This window comes from Phyllobates terribilis, unplaced genomic scaffold (assembly GCF_046119375.1).
Source record: "Phyllobates terribilis strain yellow unplaced genomic scaffold, ASM4611937v1 Scaffold_2__4_contigs__length_985480577, whole genome shotgun sequence".
Taxonomy (NCBI): Eukaryota; Metazoa; Chordata; class Amphibia; order Anura; family Dendrobatidae; genus Phyllobates; species Phyllobates terribilis.
This window is the reverse complement of record NW_027362762.1, coordinates 660822929-660839630: the sequence shown is the minus strand read 5'-3', so window position 1 is coordinate 660839630 and position 16702 is coordinate 660822929. Positions and strand designations below refer to the sequence as shown.

General features: G+C 41.1%; 1 protein-coding gene across 2 annotated transcripts in view; it reads right to left on the bottom strand.

Annotated features, from left to right (window-relative positions):
- FOXP4 (forkhead box P4) overlaps window positions 1-16702 on the bottom strand; it is an 86003-nt gene that overhangs the window by 13697 nt on the left and 55604 nt on the right. The window contains exons 5-15 of one of the 2 annotated variants that reach the window (XM_073666776.1): window positions 14269-14355; window positions 11184-11334; window positions 10630-10822; window positions 10389-10496; window positions 9264-9351; window positions 9054-9137; window positions 8758-8959; window positions 7804-7881; window positions 7289-7365; window positions 7085-7186; window positions 4826-4947 (exon numbers count right to left, since the gene is read on the bottom strand). In XM_073666776.1, coding sequence (XP_073522877.1) covers window positions 4826-4947; window positions 7085-7186; window positions 7289-7365; window positions 7804-7881; window positions 8758-8959; window positions 9054-9137; window positions 9264-9351; window positions 10389-10496; window positions 10630-10822; window positions 11184-11334; window positions 14269-14355 — 1292 coding nt within the window. The remainder of the gene's footprint in view (window positions 1-4825; window positions 4948-7084; window positions 7187-7288; window positions 7366-7803; window positions 7882-8757; window positions 8960-9053; window positions 9138-9263; window positions 9352-10388; window positions 10497-10629; window positions 10823-11183; window positions 11335-14268; window positions 14356-16702) is intronic. The other variant, XM_073666780.1, reaches the window with a different exon arrangement.

Here is a 16702-nt window from a genome sequence, read left to right as displayed (position 1 = left end):
ATATATATATATATATGATTTTATGAAGAAGGTTTCTCTGCCTTCTCATAGCAAACAGTCTTTGAAAAACAAACTGCACACATATAGAACTAGAGAGATTTATCAGACACTTGGATCACAATCGGACTGAGTAGTCCACGCAAAATCAAGGGAGACATATTAACAGCCTTATAAACTATAATGAATAAGAGTTCTATGCGTGAAAAACGCAAATAGAATTCGTATGAGAAAATCTGACGTCTAAATGCGTCTAAGGCTATGTTCACACATGTTGGTTTTTTTATGTCACAAATCTACAGCCCAAACTGATCTCTGGCAGGAAACCGGCTACATCAAAAACGCAGGTTTGCTGCGTTTCTTTATGCGTTTTTGGTGTGTTTTTTATGCTTTTTTTCAGAATTGTGTCTCTTGTTCATGCATGTACAGGTGCATCTCACTAAATTAGAATATCATCAAAAAGTTAATTTATTTCAGTTCTTCAATACAAAAAGTGAAACTCATATATTATATATAGTCATTACAAACAGAGTGGTCTATTTCAAGTGCTTATTTCTGTTAATATTGATGATTATGGCTTACAGCCAATGAAAACACAAAAGTCATTAACTGTCCTCAACTGCTCCATCTTCTGGTAGTGGCTGCCGCAGGGTACTGCACATCCGCCTCAAATTGATTTGAATAGGAGGCGGATGTGTAGTACCATGCCCTGGCCGTCAGAAGACAGCCAGCTCCACAAGTGAGTATTTCCAGCCGGCGCCGATGACAGCTGATTGGCATGGGTGCCGGGTGTCGGACTCCAGCTGATCAGATTGATGACCTATCTTAAGGATAGGTCATCAATATAAAAGTAGTGACCTGTAAGCTCCCCCTATCAAACTGTCTGTGAAAAAAGGACAGTACACAGATAGCAGCCGAGTGCTGTCCGATTTTTTTCATGGACCCATAGACTTGCATTGGCAAATTTGATCCGAGACTCAAATCAAAATCAGACATGTCTGCATGATTATGTGCAGATCATACAGTCCGCAAGAATACACAGACACGTGTGCAGCTCCATAGACTGAGTTCTAGCCATGAAAAACACAGAACTTGCATGCAAAAAACTGATGTCTGAACAAGCCCTATGACACTAATTAACCTAATAGTATATTTTAAGACTGATGGAAGAGACCAGGGGTACTGCTGTAAATCACTTGGCGAACACAGCAATCCCATGCATATGGTAAGAGCATTATAGTGAACTCCTGGTACTCATTACAAGACAACCAATACTTGGGTTATTTACATGAGACATTTTTGGAAAAGGGACTGGGGTTTTGCTGATTGTGTTAAAGTGACAAAACCGCAAAAAAAATAAAAAAGTCTCAAACTTTACCCTTAACTATGTCACAGTGGGACTCAAATAACTTCCAGACAGTAATTATGGCTTCTGGTTTTACGTTATCTACAAATGAACAAGGATAATAAAAAGGTCCATTGCCTTCTAAATCATGCATCTGATTTTTTTGTAGTTGGTAGAAGGGGGCATCAAATTGATCTAGAAATGTTTAAATAGCTAGAACAAATGTTAAAAACAAAGTTTAAACCTGTTTTGGCCTTCCTCAAAAAAGTAGTCTGCAATTCGAAGACAAGAGCACTGTGAAGCATGGTGGCAGGCTAAACAGCACATACTGCTATTACTGGCACTACAATCTTTAAATTCCAGATGACTTTTTCAACAAAAAGTTAACTACTAAATTGAACTCTAAATGTTCAAATAATGTAACTTCTAACTGTAAAATAAGAATGTGTGGGAGGTTATGTCATTGAATGCTTGTAAATTAGAGATAATGCTTCAGGAATAACCAGTACAGTGTGTCCAGGTTAATTAGAAAGAAACCTACAGTACTGTTCAAATGTTTTAGACATGTGTGGAACAAGCACTGTGAAGTAAGAATGCTTTCAAAAATAGAAATGTTCATAGTTAAATTTTCACTTTTAAAAAATGCAAAGAGAAAGAACAAAAGAAAAGTTTAAATCAAATTAATATTTGATGTGAACACCCTTTGTTATCAAAACAGCATCAATTCTTGTAGGTACACTGGAACACACACATTTTGAAGGAACTCAAACTTGGTTCAGATTGTTCCAAACATCTTGGAAAACTAACCACAAATCTTCTGTGGATGTAGGCTAGCACAAATCCTTCTGTCTCTTCATACAATCCCAGTCTCGATGATTTTGAGATCAGGGTTCTGTGGGGGCCATATCATCACTTCCAGGACTCCTTGTTGTTCTTTACACTTAATGACATTGGCTATATGTTTAGGGTCGTTGCAGTGATGTAGAATAAATTTGGAGCCAATCAAGAGGCCTCCCTGATGGTGTTGCATTATGGCTAAGCATCTAGTATCTGCCTGTATTTCTCAGCATTGAGGACACTTTTAATCCTGACCAAATCCCCAACTCTATATGCTGAAATACAGCTCAGAACTTGCAAAGGCCCTTCACCATGCTTCACTGCTTCCTTCAGTAACTCATCATTGTACCGATCTCAAACTCTTCAGCGAACAAACTGCCTTCTGTTACAGGCAAATATTTCACATTTTGTTTCCTCAGTCCAGAGCACCTGCTGACATTCTTCGGCACATTCTTCTGTACCTATGTTTTCGTGCATAGTTGGAGTCACTTGGCCTTGTTTCCATGTCGAAGGTATGGCTTTTTGGCGGTAGTCCTTCCCTGTAGACCACTCTGGCCAGACTTCTCCAAACAGTAGATGCTATAGTTGGGTTCCATCAGTTGCTGCCATTTCATAGCTGATGGCGTAACTAGACATCTTCTGATTTAGAAGGGAAGTAACCATGTTGTATCTTTCATCAGCTGTCGTATGTTTCCTTGGCCAACCACTGCTTTTACAGTCCTCAATGTTGCCCATTTGTTTTTGCTCATTCAAGAGCTTGAACAGAACATCTTGAAACCCGAGTCTGCTTTGACATCTTTGCCTGGGAGAGAGCTTGCTTATGCAGTATAACAACCTTGTGTCTTGTTGCTGTGCTCAGCCTTGTCATGGTGTATGTACCTGTCCTCCACAACCTCACCTTTGTAGCAGAGTTTGCATGTTCCTGACCCAGTGTTTAGCCTTCTACACAGCATTTTCTGTTTCAGTTAATGACAGTGTTTCAACCTATATATGAAAGTAATGATCGTTATCACCTATTTGGTATAAATGGTTATTCACACATCTGACTATAATCCTGCAAAATCCCAGACTTTGTGTTCAGAACAGCATCATTTCTTCAAGGTACACTTGCACAAAGGGTGGTCACACCAAATACAGATTTGATTTAGATTTATCTTTTGTTCACTCACTTTGCTAATTTATATAAATAAACTATTAACACTTCTATTTTTGAAACCATCCTAAGTTTGCAGAATTTTTTTTCACACCTGATTAAAACAATTCTACAGTTCTGTGGGTCTTAACCACTCTATACTGTATCATCTACAATATTTTCTTCCCTTTACAATATATGAATTACTACTTTTTTATGTATTAACTACCTTTTTCACGCTAAACGTTTAAAAGGTAATAATTATTTAATACATTTTTTATATGCTAAATGTGTTGCCATATTCTGCTGATCGGTGGGAGGTCCGAGTCCTGAGATCCCAACCGATCAATCAAAACACTTCCCTAAAGAGCACAGCTACAAGTGCAGAATGGTGAATGGGCACAAAAGTCTATGGGTCCATACAACTCTCTCAAAAGAGAGTGCTGTCTGGACCCATAAACTTACTATTGAACCCATACAGTGCTCTGTGCACCAGCAAGGAGTTGCACCCATCACTGCAGTGTTTTGACTGATCAGTGGAGATCTCAGGACCCGGATCAGCAGCATGTAGCAACCCCTAGAACATTAAACATTTTTTACTAAAGGATGATTTCCCCTTGAGACTAGACACACGTTGCATTTAGGTATGTGTTTTCCTGATGTAGCAGACAAGGTTGCCTTCCACAGAAATGTCCAATGCATGCAATTGGGTATAAATTGTTGTGAGCACCATGGCTAAGACAACAACCATCACATCCACAGAAGATCACTTACAATGTGTAAGGGAAAAAAAACTGGAGAGACAATAAGCGCAATAGGGTCTTATCCAAGTGGAAAATGAGAAGATAAAAGCAATTTATGCTCACCTGAAGGGCTCGTGAGAGTCACAACCCTTATATCAGCTTAGAAATAGGCTGCTGCAGGTCCATGATTTGGAGAAACTTGTGAGGCCGGAGAAAAGTGGGTAAAAAAAACCCTGCCAATGGTCCAGAGAAAAGTAGGAGACCGAAATGGTTGAAATGCGGTTTTGTCAATAAGTTTCGAAGTAAAAATACTTCTTCAACAGGACAAAACACAACGAATGATCATTGTGGTTTGTCCCGATGAAGTATGGTCTTCTCTGGACCATTGGCAGTGTGGATGGTTACCCACTTATTTCCAGCCTCACAAAATTTACAATGTGTGTCAGAAAAGAAGATGCAAATTGTCTCTTCAGAGAGGAAGAGGACTAGAACTCTAGTGCCACCTACCAGAAGTAGCAATCCTAAAAGTCAATATCAACCCTTTAACAAGCCTTGTCACATGACTTAGGATAATAGTCAAACCAAAATCTCAATCTCAAAAGAAGATGTAATGTAAATTTAATATGAAAGCAAAACCACATAACTTCCTTCATCCAGAGGTCGCACTCCTTAGAAAGCTGTAATGCAGCACAGGCCATCGTCAAACTCTAGTCTTGTAGTAGAACCTTTAATCTCATATTTACCAACTCGTACTGCTTTTCATTACCTTACCCTGTCATCTTTGGCGGTCTCCTCTTTTGGTATTCCAGCTCATCTACCGTCCACACGGCTCCTTTCACGTTCTCCACACGCACAAAGCACTTATGTAAGCTAAGGTTGTGTCGAACGGCATTCTGCAGAAACGTGAAACAATGTGACAAATTTAGCACCTATTTGTCATTTATACACGAGATACACAACTGTGTGACAATAATATAGTTATACTAGTACGTGCCCTAAATGGGGCTCCAAAATAATTACTATATTTCAAACACAAAAAGACATACATAAAAAATGTCCTAGAAATCCAATTTCCATGTGCCTGAAGTTCTGCAAAAATGTATTGTGTGCTGTTCAAGAGTCAAAACCTTAGCCGTGATTGTACAGCTCGCAGCCATGGGTTTATGGAGCAAGTGGCTGATATGAAAGATTCTGCTTTCTTTTTGCTCAAACTAATTTGCCTCTAATCAACACAGTCCATTTTTAAGAGTCTCATAAGCTGCCATTACTGATTACCAAGGAGTTAATAGCAGGGCAAAGATGGCAACACGTGCATATCACCACCCTTTCCTGACACTCCCACACTCAAATGATATGACCCCAATTTCAAAGCAGCGCCCCTTCTCTCATTCTAAGCCCTGGCTGGAGATGAGAGACTAATTCGTTAGGCTAAAACATTAACAGCAATTTGAGAGGTCAGAAAGGGGTCAGGCAACCAGAGCGCAGACAGACGGGAGGGAGTGGGCTATAGGAAGAATGAGAACCAGGAGGAAAGAGAAGGGAGGAACATGAATACACAGTGGAGATAAGGACAATGGAAGAAATCTACTGCTACAAAATAGAACATTGCTAGAAAAGTCACTAAACCAGGCCCAGACTGGCCCACAGGAGAATTGGTGAACCCCCAGGTGGCCCGCTGTGCACGTGTGCGCTTCTCACCCCTCTATATGAACAGTAGTAGGGACAATACACTTGATTCACTATGTGCAGATAAGGGCAGCATCTCATTATGGATTTCACAAACTATTCAGATGATTATTAGATAGAAGTATAGGTCATTTTGTGACTCAGGATAATGTATTATTTGCAGGGGCAGACACAGACAGAAGAGGGCCCTTGTGCAACAACAATATACGGGCCCTTTGCAGTCTAATGTCTGTGACAGAAGTTGATGGCTGCTTTTCAGGTGGTAGTGGACCCCCTTACCTCTTGGGCCCCCGTGCAGCTGCACCAATGGTATATTTGAATATTGGCATGTAGCTGAACACTGGGCCCTCAGAGTCTATGTTACTGGTGGGCCCTTGGTACCTCAGACCGACACTGTATACAACTATGAGATTTACAAAGCCTCAACCACTTCCACTGCAGACCGCCGATAGATCAGATAAGTAATGGAATCTTCCTAAGGGGTCCCATACACAATCGATAGCTATTGCTATCGTTTGGCCGACAGCTATCTTGGCCATCTCTCCCTTACACAGGAGTGCTCACTCGGCTGTCTTCCCTATGAAAGAGCCACTACCATACGGCTTATCTCACCGGGAACATAAGAATCAGTGGTCCAAAAATCAGACAAGCCAGATCCTTATCTGCCCCAACATCATCTGTCAGGTGGGAGGTTAACGGCTCATACACACGGCCATATTAGGCCAAACATAGAAGTGCTGTACCTCCGTATGTTTGTAAAATGGACCTATGTATGTATTATTATTATTTATTATTATTATAGCGCCATTTATTCCATGGCGCTTTACATGTGGTATGTATGTATGTATGAAGGAATTATCCCAAAAAACAGTGTCTGTATGGCAGCACATAGAACTCTAAGAGCTCATGCACACAAGAGTATTATGGGTGACAGGCAACCATAAATATATACAGGGCCTTTCTATATCTCCATGACTTCAATGATTTTGCGTGCTGCATTCCACATCAGATTACAGAACGATCTTCCCTAAAAGCACCATATGGTAGTACAGTTGGTGCAGCACCGTGCAGCCTCCATATGCAGGCTCTTATACGTATGTAGAAAGGTTCAGTCTAGGGCTACATTTGGTCTTACACATCATGGTATAATTATAAGACAGACTTCGTGCATTTTAGAAAAATACTGAGGTTGCATCAATACTGCAATTTCACTACAACACACAAACTAAAAGTAAAGAATTTCTTAGCAGCAGTTATTAAAAAGGGGCAAACAATTGTTTTTTATATACATAAAGCAAAGATAAACTTCATGCATACACATATAAACTTGACTTTTCCAATTACCTTCCACGTGGCGGTGTTTCTTCTGAAATATGCAAACATGCGAGTGAACCAATTGTAGATCTCATTCAAAGTCAGCTGCCGGTCCGGTGTATCTAGAATAGCCTGTTAAAAAGCGTGAAAGATGAGATAAGTATTTCAAGTATGCTTACAGACGTTAACGTCCTAATCCCCCTTCAGCTGTAGTGCTGTGTTCCATGCACTTACCTGTCGGATAAGAGAGGCATATGTGAAGGGTGGCCGAACTTCAGCATTCTTATAAAACTCATGATTCTGAGCAAGTTCTAAAAATGAAGAGAAAAAAAAACAAAAAAAACACCTTTGTAACTGTCAATATTGAAATCGTTCACAGTGAATAATACGAGGAGACTTATAGCAAAGGTTCTCTACCGGGTATCATTTTATTATTTTTATTAGCACACTTTCAGTCAACCTTAAAGGGTTATCAAGCACCTCTCAGTCCACATCAGGAGAGGAGAGGCGCTGCTAATGTGGTGTCCAAGGATCGCTTACCAGGTCTCATCCACACCCAGCAGGTATCATGCACACCCCCTATTCTCATTAGTAGGAGAGGTGCATGAGACCTGGCAAGCGATCTTCGGACGCCACGTCAGCAGCGCCTCTCGTCTCCTGATGGTGAAGTAAATGGTGCTCTACAACCTCTTTAAAATTCCAATTTGACTGTAGTCAATGGTCATAGCCCACACCCATGCCATACTTACCGGGGTCCAGAATGCTGTGGAATGTGGAGATGTATGCGGGGGTCCTCACACTGTACAGCTGTTTCTGTGCCTGCAGAACTGACATGGATGGAACAAGCTAGTCCCAGTGAATTTTATTTCTATCAAAATGCTGACTCTGTGTAAGCTGGTGGAGCTCTAAGAATAAAAGCTAATGATAGCAGTCTATTTCTAACTACACAGCCCAGCAGAGTCACTTGTCATAGTCAGGGAAATAAATTCACTGGTGACTACTATTTCCCTCCATGTAACAGGGAGGCTCAAATACAGACAAATCAGCCCCTACATGCAAATACCCTTCATACAACAGCTCAGATTTCAGCTTCTCAGAGGCCTCAATACTCATTAAACTAACGGTGGCCATCCCAACTATATTAGCGGGCTCGGCCAACAGTCTAATGTTTATGGGGTCATGTTGACTCTCCCCCGACATAGAGAGAAGGAATTGTCATGCCCAATTCTAGACTGCCAATCCTTTTGTTCTCGGTGAGATAAGCCACCGACAGGAGTCGCGTAGCGGTTGTCTCAGAGAACACAGGAGCAGAGTGAGCGCTCTGTGTATGGAGGAGTCTGGAAAGATAGATGTCCGCGGAAGGCTGGCAGCTATCTATTGTGTATGGGGGACTAAGAGATTGGGGTTAACTCCAATTGAAACTGAAATCTTAGATTTTTTGGTTAGAAGTGTGCTTTAAGTATTATTGTGAAACCTTCCATCTTCTATTATATTTTCTGGGGGTTCATAGAGTTCACGCATCAAAGCAAACAGAAATGTGTCTATGCTTATGATGTACTAAATATAAGGAAAACATACACAAGTTTCCTGAATGCTGGACAAACAGCAGACAATACACAGCTTAGAGCATGCACAGCAGCAAAAAATGTAATGGAAATGCTAAAAAACTGCAACAGTGAAGGCTTCAAGTAAGCGGAATTCACCTGAAGATATTGGAGTACAGAACTTATCCACTATCCTTCTCCGTACAGGACCCATGCTAGGTAGACTTGACGAGCTGATCACGGAAGTACCTGCTCTCATTGGAGTGATGGGGGCAGTTGCAGAGGTTGGAGGTTGAGGTAAGCCATCTGGGTAGTTGTCTGGAGACATTTTGGTGTGGGTTGCACTGGAGACCAAATTGAGCTAAAAAAAAAAAAAAAAAAAATCAGACATTTAAGGACGTGAGCACCCAGCTAGAAGAGGAGAGGGAATGGGACAATGGTTTAGACTGACTTACTGGTTGATTGAAGGGCTTTGGTTCTGATGGTCTCATGTGAAGATGTGTCATCATTGCTTGTAATCGTTCACTCTCTTTTGCCAGCTAAGGTAAAAACAATATATGATCGTAAGAAACGTGACAGTAAGGCCACACTTTGAAAATGATTATTAAATATTCTTGGACCAAAAACTGATATACTAGAGGACATTGGATTTCTCTCCCATTTACCTGTATCTCCAGCTGCTGGACCACTTGCATCTGTACCCGGCACTGGGCTGTGCTGCGATCATCCAGCGCATGTTCTGTGTTTAGATGCCTTTATACAACACAAAAGATTTTAATATAAGAGATGCCAAGTAGAAGTGATGCACTCCAATGTAGTTTTCCACAATATAAAGCGGTTTACATTTGACAAGGATTTAAATTACAGACCCAAATATACTCCGTATAGGAGTTTCATGGCCAGAACTTACAGCATCATATAATTCTATGATACAGATAGTTTGAGTAATGAAACCCGTGTTAGTGCCAAGACGTGGAGCCATAAAATGGATGAGAATACATGACCAATGTTCTTCGATTTCACAATGTAGCTTCACGTTCCCAAGACTTCCCAAATGAGTATCTACTGCTCTCATTCGCTCCTTAGCAACAGACTTCAAGCTGCAACTTGCTTAGTAACAGTCCATGGTGACAACAAGTTTGTAGTCTGTTGCTAAGAAGCAAATGACAGAATTTTCATTACACATAGAGGAAAGCTCTGTGAATGTGTATCTGGTGCATTGCAAGCCATACAACAATATGGAATAATAAGGCAATTCATATTAAAAGTGTGATGAAATTGCTTCAGTTAGTTAGACAGTATGCAAATAAAATATGCAAGTTTGCTTTTTCTATCATCTGTCATTCTCATGTTATGAAAGCTATTATCTTACATAGTGTACATTCTGCATAGGAGATCAGCCACCAGAGCCTGGTCGAGTATGAGCAGTAGTTGCATTCCAGGCTGAGGAGCTAACTTATGAGATCCCAGTAATTTCTTTACAGTGTATGGATTTATATACAGCTAGGTGATAGCTGCTGATCTCCTGACCTGTTTTCAGTCCTGAAAAAAGTCACAATCCATACCCCTTCTGCCTCACGATTTGCAGTTTTCCCTTGAATTGCGCACTTGTTCAAAGCTACTGCACCAAGCCAGAACTGTCACTCAAAGAGGAGTGCCCTTCCCCCAGCAACAAGGAGATTGGAAAGCTGTGTGCTTCTCAAGATACAACTTGAGAATAACCCTTTAACAATATAATCAAGCGTGTTTGTCTGAAAATTCTCATTAAGTAAGTAACTTTGCATACTAACTTGATAAACTGTCCCATATCTTCACATAAGGCCTCACAGCCAGGCCACCGACATTCACCATGTCCATATAGTGGGTGAGAACTGGGAGGCACCTCATAATGTGAAGAGCTGTGGTTAGAAATAAGGTATACAATAATAATTATACATAAAAATAATGGATGAAAATTTACAAAGGTATATCAGAAAACAGTGGATATATTATACTGTTTTAGCGGCTATTTAATTAGCAGTTTGCAAGTACCTGTCCCGCCGTGGATTCTGTATGGCACTTTGACCATTAGGTAAAGAAGGGTGAACTGTGGGAGGAGACATCTTGTTGCTTGAGAATGAGGTAGAGATTGTGCTGCTCAGTTCGGCAGGATCTTGTTTGGTGGAATCCTCTTGGTTGTTACTCATCTCCTTCAACAGCTGATGGAGATCTGATGGGGACACCGCTAGTGGAGATTCCAAAATCATGTGTAAGGAAACACTCAAGGCCAAGGCTTCCAATGCTTAGGTCTCTTTCACAGTATTTTGTCAGTATTTTGCACTAGTATGTGAAGATCAAAACCAGGAATTGGACTTATGGAAACATTCACACTTCTTCTGTTTTTGGATCCACTCTTAATTTCGGCTTACAAATATCGATGTCAATATACTGACCAAGTGCTATGAGACTGACCTTACAAATAGTCATGTCCTGCTTTGTGCTCTAGCACTGAACATTGCAGGCTTTTGTGTTCACAAGAGTGTAAAAACATATGGGCAAATATAATACGCATTTTTTTATATATGCATCCAGCTATTAATACTAACCTTGTGGCAGACCTGACAATGTCACTTGTCCTTGGCCTGGCTGGAGTCCCACCAGGCTCTGTCTCTGTAGATTTAACAAGTGCTGCTGTTGTAGCTGCTGCATCTGTAATAGCTGTTGTTGGAATGCTAGCTGTTTATTCCCCAGTGCTGCCTGGAAATCAGATATCTCGGGAAGAATTACATGAGCAATAACAAGGGTTTATACAGTACAACGCTATGCCAACATATGGAAAACAGACAGGGATTCAGAGGGCTGTGCACGGAGCAGGCAGTCCTTCGTACAGTGAGGAACACATGAGATTCAAGGCTTCCTTTGAGTTAAACGTAGTACATTCAGACAAGGAGATCAGAAGAATGAGGTGTAGAACAAGAAAGCAGAGGGCTCAAAATCTACGCAGAAGCAGGTCATTGCACATAGCCTGACATATGGACATGGTGTTTGAGAAATGCAATGCACTTTGCTTTCCATACAATACACTGTAGCTAACACGATTGAACAGATACTGAAAAAATATTGCCACTACCTTTGCTTTATACTAAGAGTCAGTGGCTCACCATCCATCGGCCTGTGTGGTAGAACATTATTACACAGCACCTGGCACTGTAAACACTTTTCCTCCTTAGTCACCTCTCATATATTGGCACTTCAAGCTTTATTCTGTTTAATTCTAACCAGACTGATTTATTATTATTATTATAGCCAATGCATTTCTGGAGAGTTCCCAAGTTCTGTTCGATAGATCTGCTTAACCAGTTCAAGACCAAACCATTTACATCCCCCCATAAATTATCTCACTGTCATAAAATGTATTCCTAATTCTGTAAAAAGTATTTTTATATATTGGACTTTTAGACTTTTTTTAAGCACAGGGGTAGTGCTAATAACAGCAATTTGGACTGACAATAGCAATTTTTAAATCTATTTTTTAATTTATTTTACTTATTGAGCTCCCCATACGGTCATAAAAGACCTTTGGGACACGCATATAAATATTTGTATTTTCCTCTTATTTCCCTGGTTACTGGGGTTGGTATATTAGCACTAGTTACAGGGGAAATGAAGCCTGTCTGGGTCTCCTATGACCCTGCAGCTCCTGCTCCCTCCCTGTACACAGTGATCACCTGACCGCTGTGTATGGAGGAGGACGCACCGTAAGAGCTTCCTATTACTGCATATACAGCGCACACTTGGCACGGTGTATACAGCGATAGAGAGGGCACAGACGGTAATAAGCCATCTGTGCCTTCTCGGTGGGTACTCTGTCTCTGACCGCCAAAACCCCCCTTCCGTTGCTACATGATCATGTAGATTTACGATCCTATGCAGTGACATTTTAGAATGTCACTGAAGAGTAGGAGAGGGACTGCCCGGATGCTTAGTCTATGGATGGTCTGGAAGTGGTTAAAGAAGCAGTAATCCACTGGCAGTCCTTTTTTCACAAATGTATCCAAATTGTGTACCTCAACCCTGAGGAAGGGCAACCTGTTCTGAAACTGATTGGAATGACTTGGTATCCCAGTAGGGACCGCAGAGCCGGTCACTAGTGATGTCACTTTGTGAGATTGATACTCTACATGTACGGCTGTAACAGAGAGGATGCAGCCGGCTGGATCTATCGTACATCATACTGATACAGTGTCGGGGCATTTAAATTGGGAAAGGACTGGCAGCAAACAGACGATCGGCATAGCACTCTGGCACTCTCCAGGAATGTATTGGTTATAAAAGACAAGAGGAGGACCCCTGATAAAATGCACAGGCGTACAGATGCTTTCTCTCTCATTCATCAGTATCTCTGCAGGAAAACATTAGTTCTGCCCACAATGGGACTGAAGCAATAATCAAGATTGCTCTTCTCACCGTCACGCTGGGTGATACAAAAGTGTCTCAAGCAACAATGTAAGGTTGTGTTTGTATGGAGTTGTTGTGCAAAACGTAGAAGATCAGATTATTAAGTGACTTTCTTGAGGAATTGACTAAGAGTTTAATTAAATGGAAGCAATAGTAGGTAGACACTTTGCATTTTTCTACATTCGGCAGGAAAAGAGTTATAAGCCTTTGAAAATTTACACTGTCAGTGGCGATACAATTCTGTACACAAGTCTGATAGCAATCAGTTATGTTATGTGCACCTTACAGGGGTTGTCCAGTCTAGCATGAAAAGTCTGGCACTGTGCTCTGTGAGGATTCCCCATAGTCTTCCCCGGGATTGGAGGTCAGGTATGTGACATACATACTGACAGGTAGAACCTGTCTAGTGGGCGCAGCCTCGCTCCATAGAAGTGTATTAAGAGAGGCCGCGCCCACTAGACAGGTTCAGTCTGGGAGTATGCATATCACATACCTGACCTCCGTTCACGGGGAAGACGACGGGGAATCCTCACAGTGCGTGCGCTGGAAGTATTCACAAGTCTGCAGTCACAGAGAGTGACTGCAGACTTTTCATTTGTGCACACACCTCCTACAGTGGAAACGGCAGAGAGGTAAATGCCTTGTTGCAAAATGGTGTGACGAAACTGCACATTTCACTGCCTGCATTGCATTAAAGGGGATGTGCACTACCTGGGCAATCACATCCTAAATGCAATAATGTCCATAGAAAAAAAAACCCAGGTACTTCCGACACCGTTACAGCGATGATTGCGATGGGTCTCCAGCGCTCAAGTGACTATGCTATCCGGCCGCTAATGGGCTGCAGTGATTACACCTTCCCCGGATGTCCAACTTTTGTCTGAGGGAAGTGTGACTTGTGACTGGGGCAAGTTTGAGCACTTTAGTCAATTAGCAATAGTTGATTGGCTGCAGCACTGACAAGGCTCAGCAAGGTCACGTGTGCTCTGGGAGAGCCCGCATCGATACCACTGTAATCGGTGCTGGAGGTATCTGTTTTTTTTTTGTTTGTCTTTTATTTACACCAGGAACACAGCAGAGGGGGGTTGTACAAGTAGTGGACTACCCCTTTAAGGTGCTCCTATGCCTTTGCTTACAGTCAACAAGGGGAAAAAGAATTCATTCTGAATAACGAACGGATTAGGATTTTCATCCCAGAGAATTAGGAACACAAAGGACTTTATTGCTGCTCACCTCTTTAGGCTGCTGTTTCCCTGCCTGTTGTTGGGAAATTAACTGGAGGTGTAGCTGTTCTTGCTGCTTCTTGTAATATTCCTGAAGCTGCCAAAAAAAAACAAAGCAGAATAACTACTAGGAAGCAGTGACTGGAAACTTCTTATCCCTACGCTAAGTATTAAAATTTATAAGGCAATCATATCATAACCCAGTGACGTCACTTCTAATAGTCTATTTAACCCCTCACCATCAAATCCAGATCTCCAAATTTGCACTGATGAGGAGCAAACACCCGAAACACGTGTCTGCAATGGAGTGTCTTGTTTAGCAGGTCATGTTGCAATTCTTGTTAAAGGGCCGACATTGACTTTTAAGGTTGCTATACATATTATGTGGTATTAGACTTCCTGTCCTCTATATTTTTGAAGAATCTATTTGCACATTTAATTTCCAGAGGAGCATTGTATGGCCTATAAGTCTCTATATGCCAGCTTGGCACTCTCCCCAAGTTGAGACATTCCACTCTAAAATACTTCTTCCAATCCCAATGATTCTAGGATTTTTTTTTGTAAATTTAGGTCAATAAGATTTATTCGTGAAAATATTGTAAATTTGGCAAACATTTAGAAAAAAAAAAAAATTAATCATTTTCAATTTTGAAAATGAAAAGATCCTTATACTCACTTCCCCGGCCCCTCCCTCCGCTGCTCATCGCCACCCATCTGGTCCTTGCTGCATCTTCTGGTCCCCCGCCGCTTGCGCTGTAATCTTCCGGCTTTCCTGAGGCTCAGAAGGGTTCTGCGCAAGCACAAGGAAGATCACGGTGGCATGACGTCACGTTGTGCACCATCACCTCCTGTGCGCCCGTGAATTCTATTGTGAATGGCAGGAGATCAGAAGATGCAGCGAAACCTGGACTGGTGACAGTGAGGAGCCTGGACGGTGAGGTTGTTTTTGTTTTTTTTTTTACAGACTATATATTTATTATGTTAAGAAGTCTGGAGAGACCCCAGAGCATTATAAGGGAAATTAAATTCCCAGAGAATAATTTTTCTGCAAATCGAATTTCCTTCGAAAAAGCAACAAGCGAACTCAAATTTTGCTTAATCCGCTAATCTCTAGTTAGAAGGCTTAGAATTTTAGCAGCAAATTACATTTTTTTTCCACAAACTTATTTTTTTTTAGATTTCATTTTCTTTTAGGGCTTGTTCACATGAGCGTATATAACATGGCCGAGTGGTATCCGATGTTTTATAGGATAGCACTCAGACCAATGTAATGCTATGGGGCAGTGCAGATAAACTATTTTCTACTCATGCCGTTCCAGCATGACGGAAAAGAAAAAAAAAGAAAAGAAAAATCGCAGCATGGTGCGGGTGCATTTGATAATTAGACCATGCGCACTCATATAAGTCTATGGGTACCTGTGATACATCCGGCTGCACTAGAATTACATTTGAGTGCAGTCCGACACCCGCAGACAGAGACAATGGAGAAGATGGAGAAATTAAGTTCTCCGTACCGGTGCTGTTATTCACTCCTGCGAGAGAATAATAAGATGATATTAGCATAAATGGACCGATTCTCTCACAGGAGAGAACACACGGCCGTCTGACCGCAGCCTTAAAGTACTTTGAACAGCTTTTAGGTTACCAAACAAGACCCGAATTGAAAAACTTCACTTCTCAAAGTATTTAAAACCGAAATAAAAGAAGTTTGTTAACCCTTCAGATGCTTTACAGGAATTAAGACAGAGTGGAATGAAAAAAAGAAAAAGAAAAAGATGTGCTGAGTTCGTTAAGAGGCGCACGCCGCTTATTCCCTTCACGACACGGCCAAATAAAGTTTTTGCGTTTCCGTTTTTTCCTCCCATTCTTCCCAGAGCCATAACTTTTTTTTTTTTTTTTTTTTTGACACATGAGGGCTTTTTTTTTTGTGAGACGAGTTGTTCTTTTGAATGAGACCACTCATTTTACCACATAGTGTACTGGAAAATGGGAAAAAAATTCTAAGTGGGGAGAAATTGTGAAAAAAAAACATGCAATTTGGGAATTGTTTTTACAGTGTACATTTTGTGGTAAAAAATGACCTTGCAGTATTCCCATTAAGATCAGATTAGGTTGGAAGGTATTTAGGAAACACATTATAAATGAAACATGGAGAGAAACTCAATATAAAATAATACATGGGGCCATCTATGCCTTTAATATACTGAAAAAAGATCCATTATCGAATAGACTTACTGCATGCCCTAAGTGTCATCACCCATACTCTGACCTCATGCACGGCCTATGGTCCTGCACTGGATCAACACTATATTGGGATCAGGTTTCAGACTTGATTCACACAATATCGGGTCCAGCGTACACCCTCTCTCCATACTTAGCCCTACTCAATTACTAGAGTAACCCAGAGAATCCTAACAAAAAGATAGGAAGCCCCCAAAAACTGC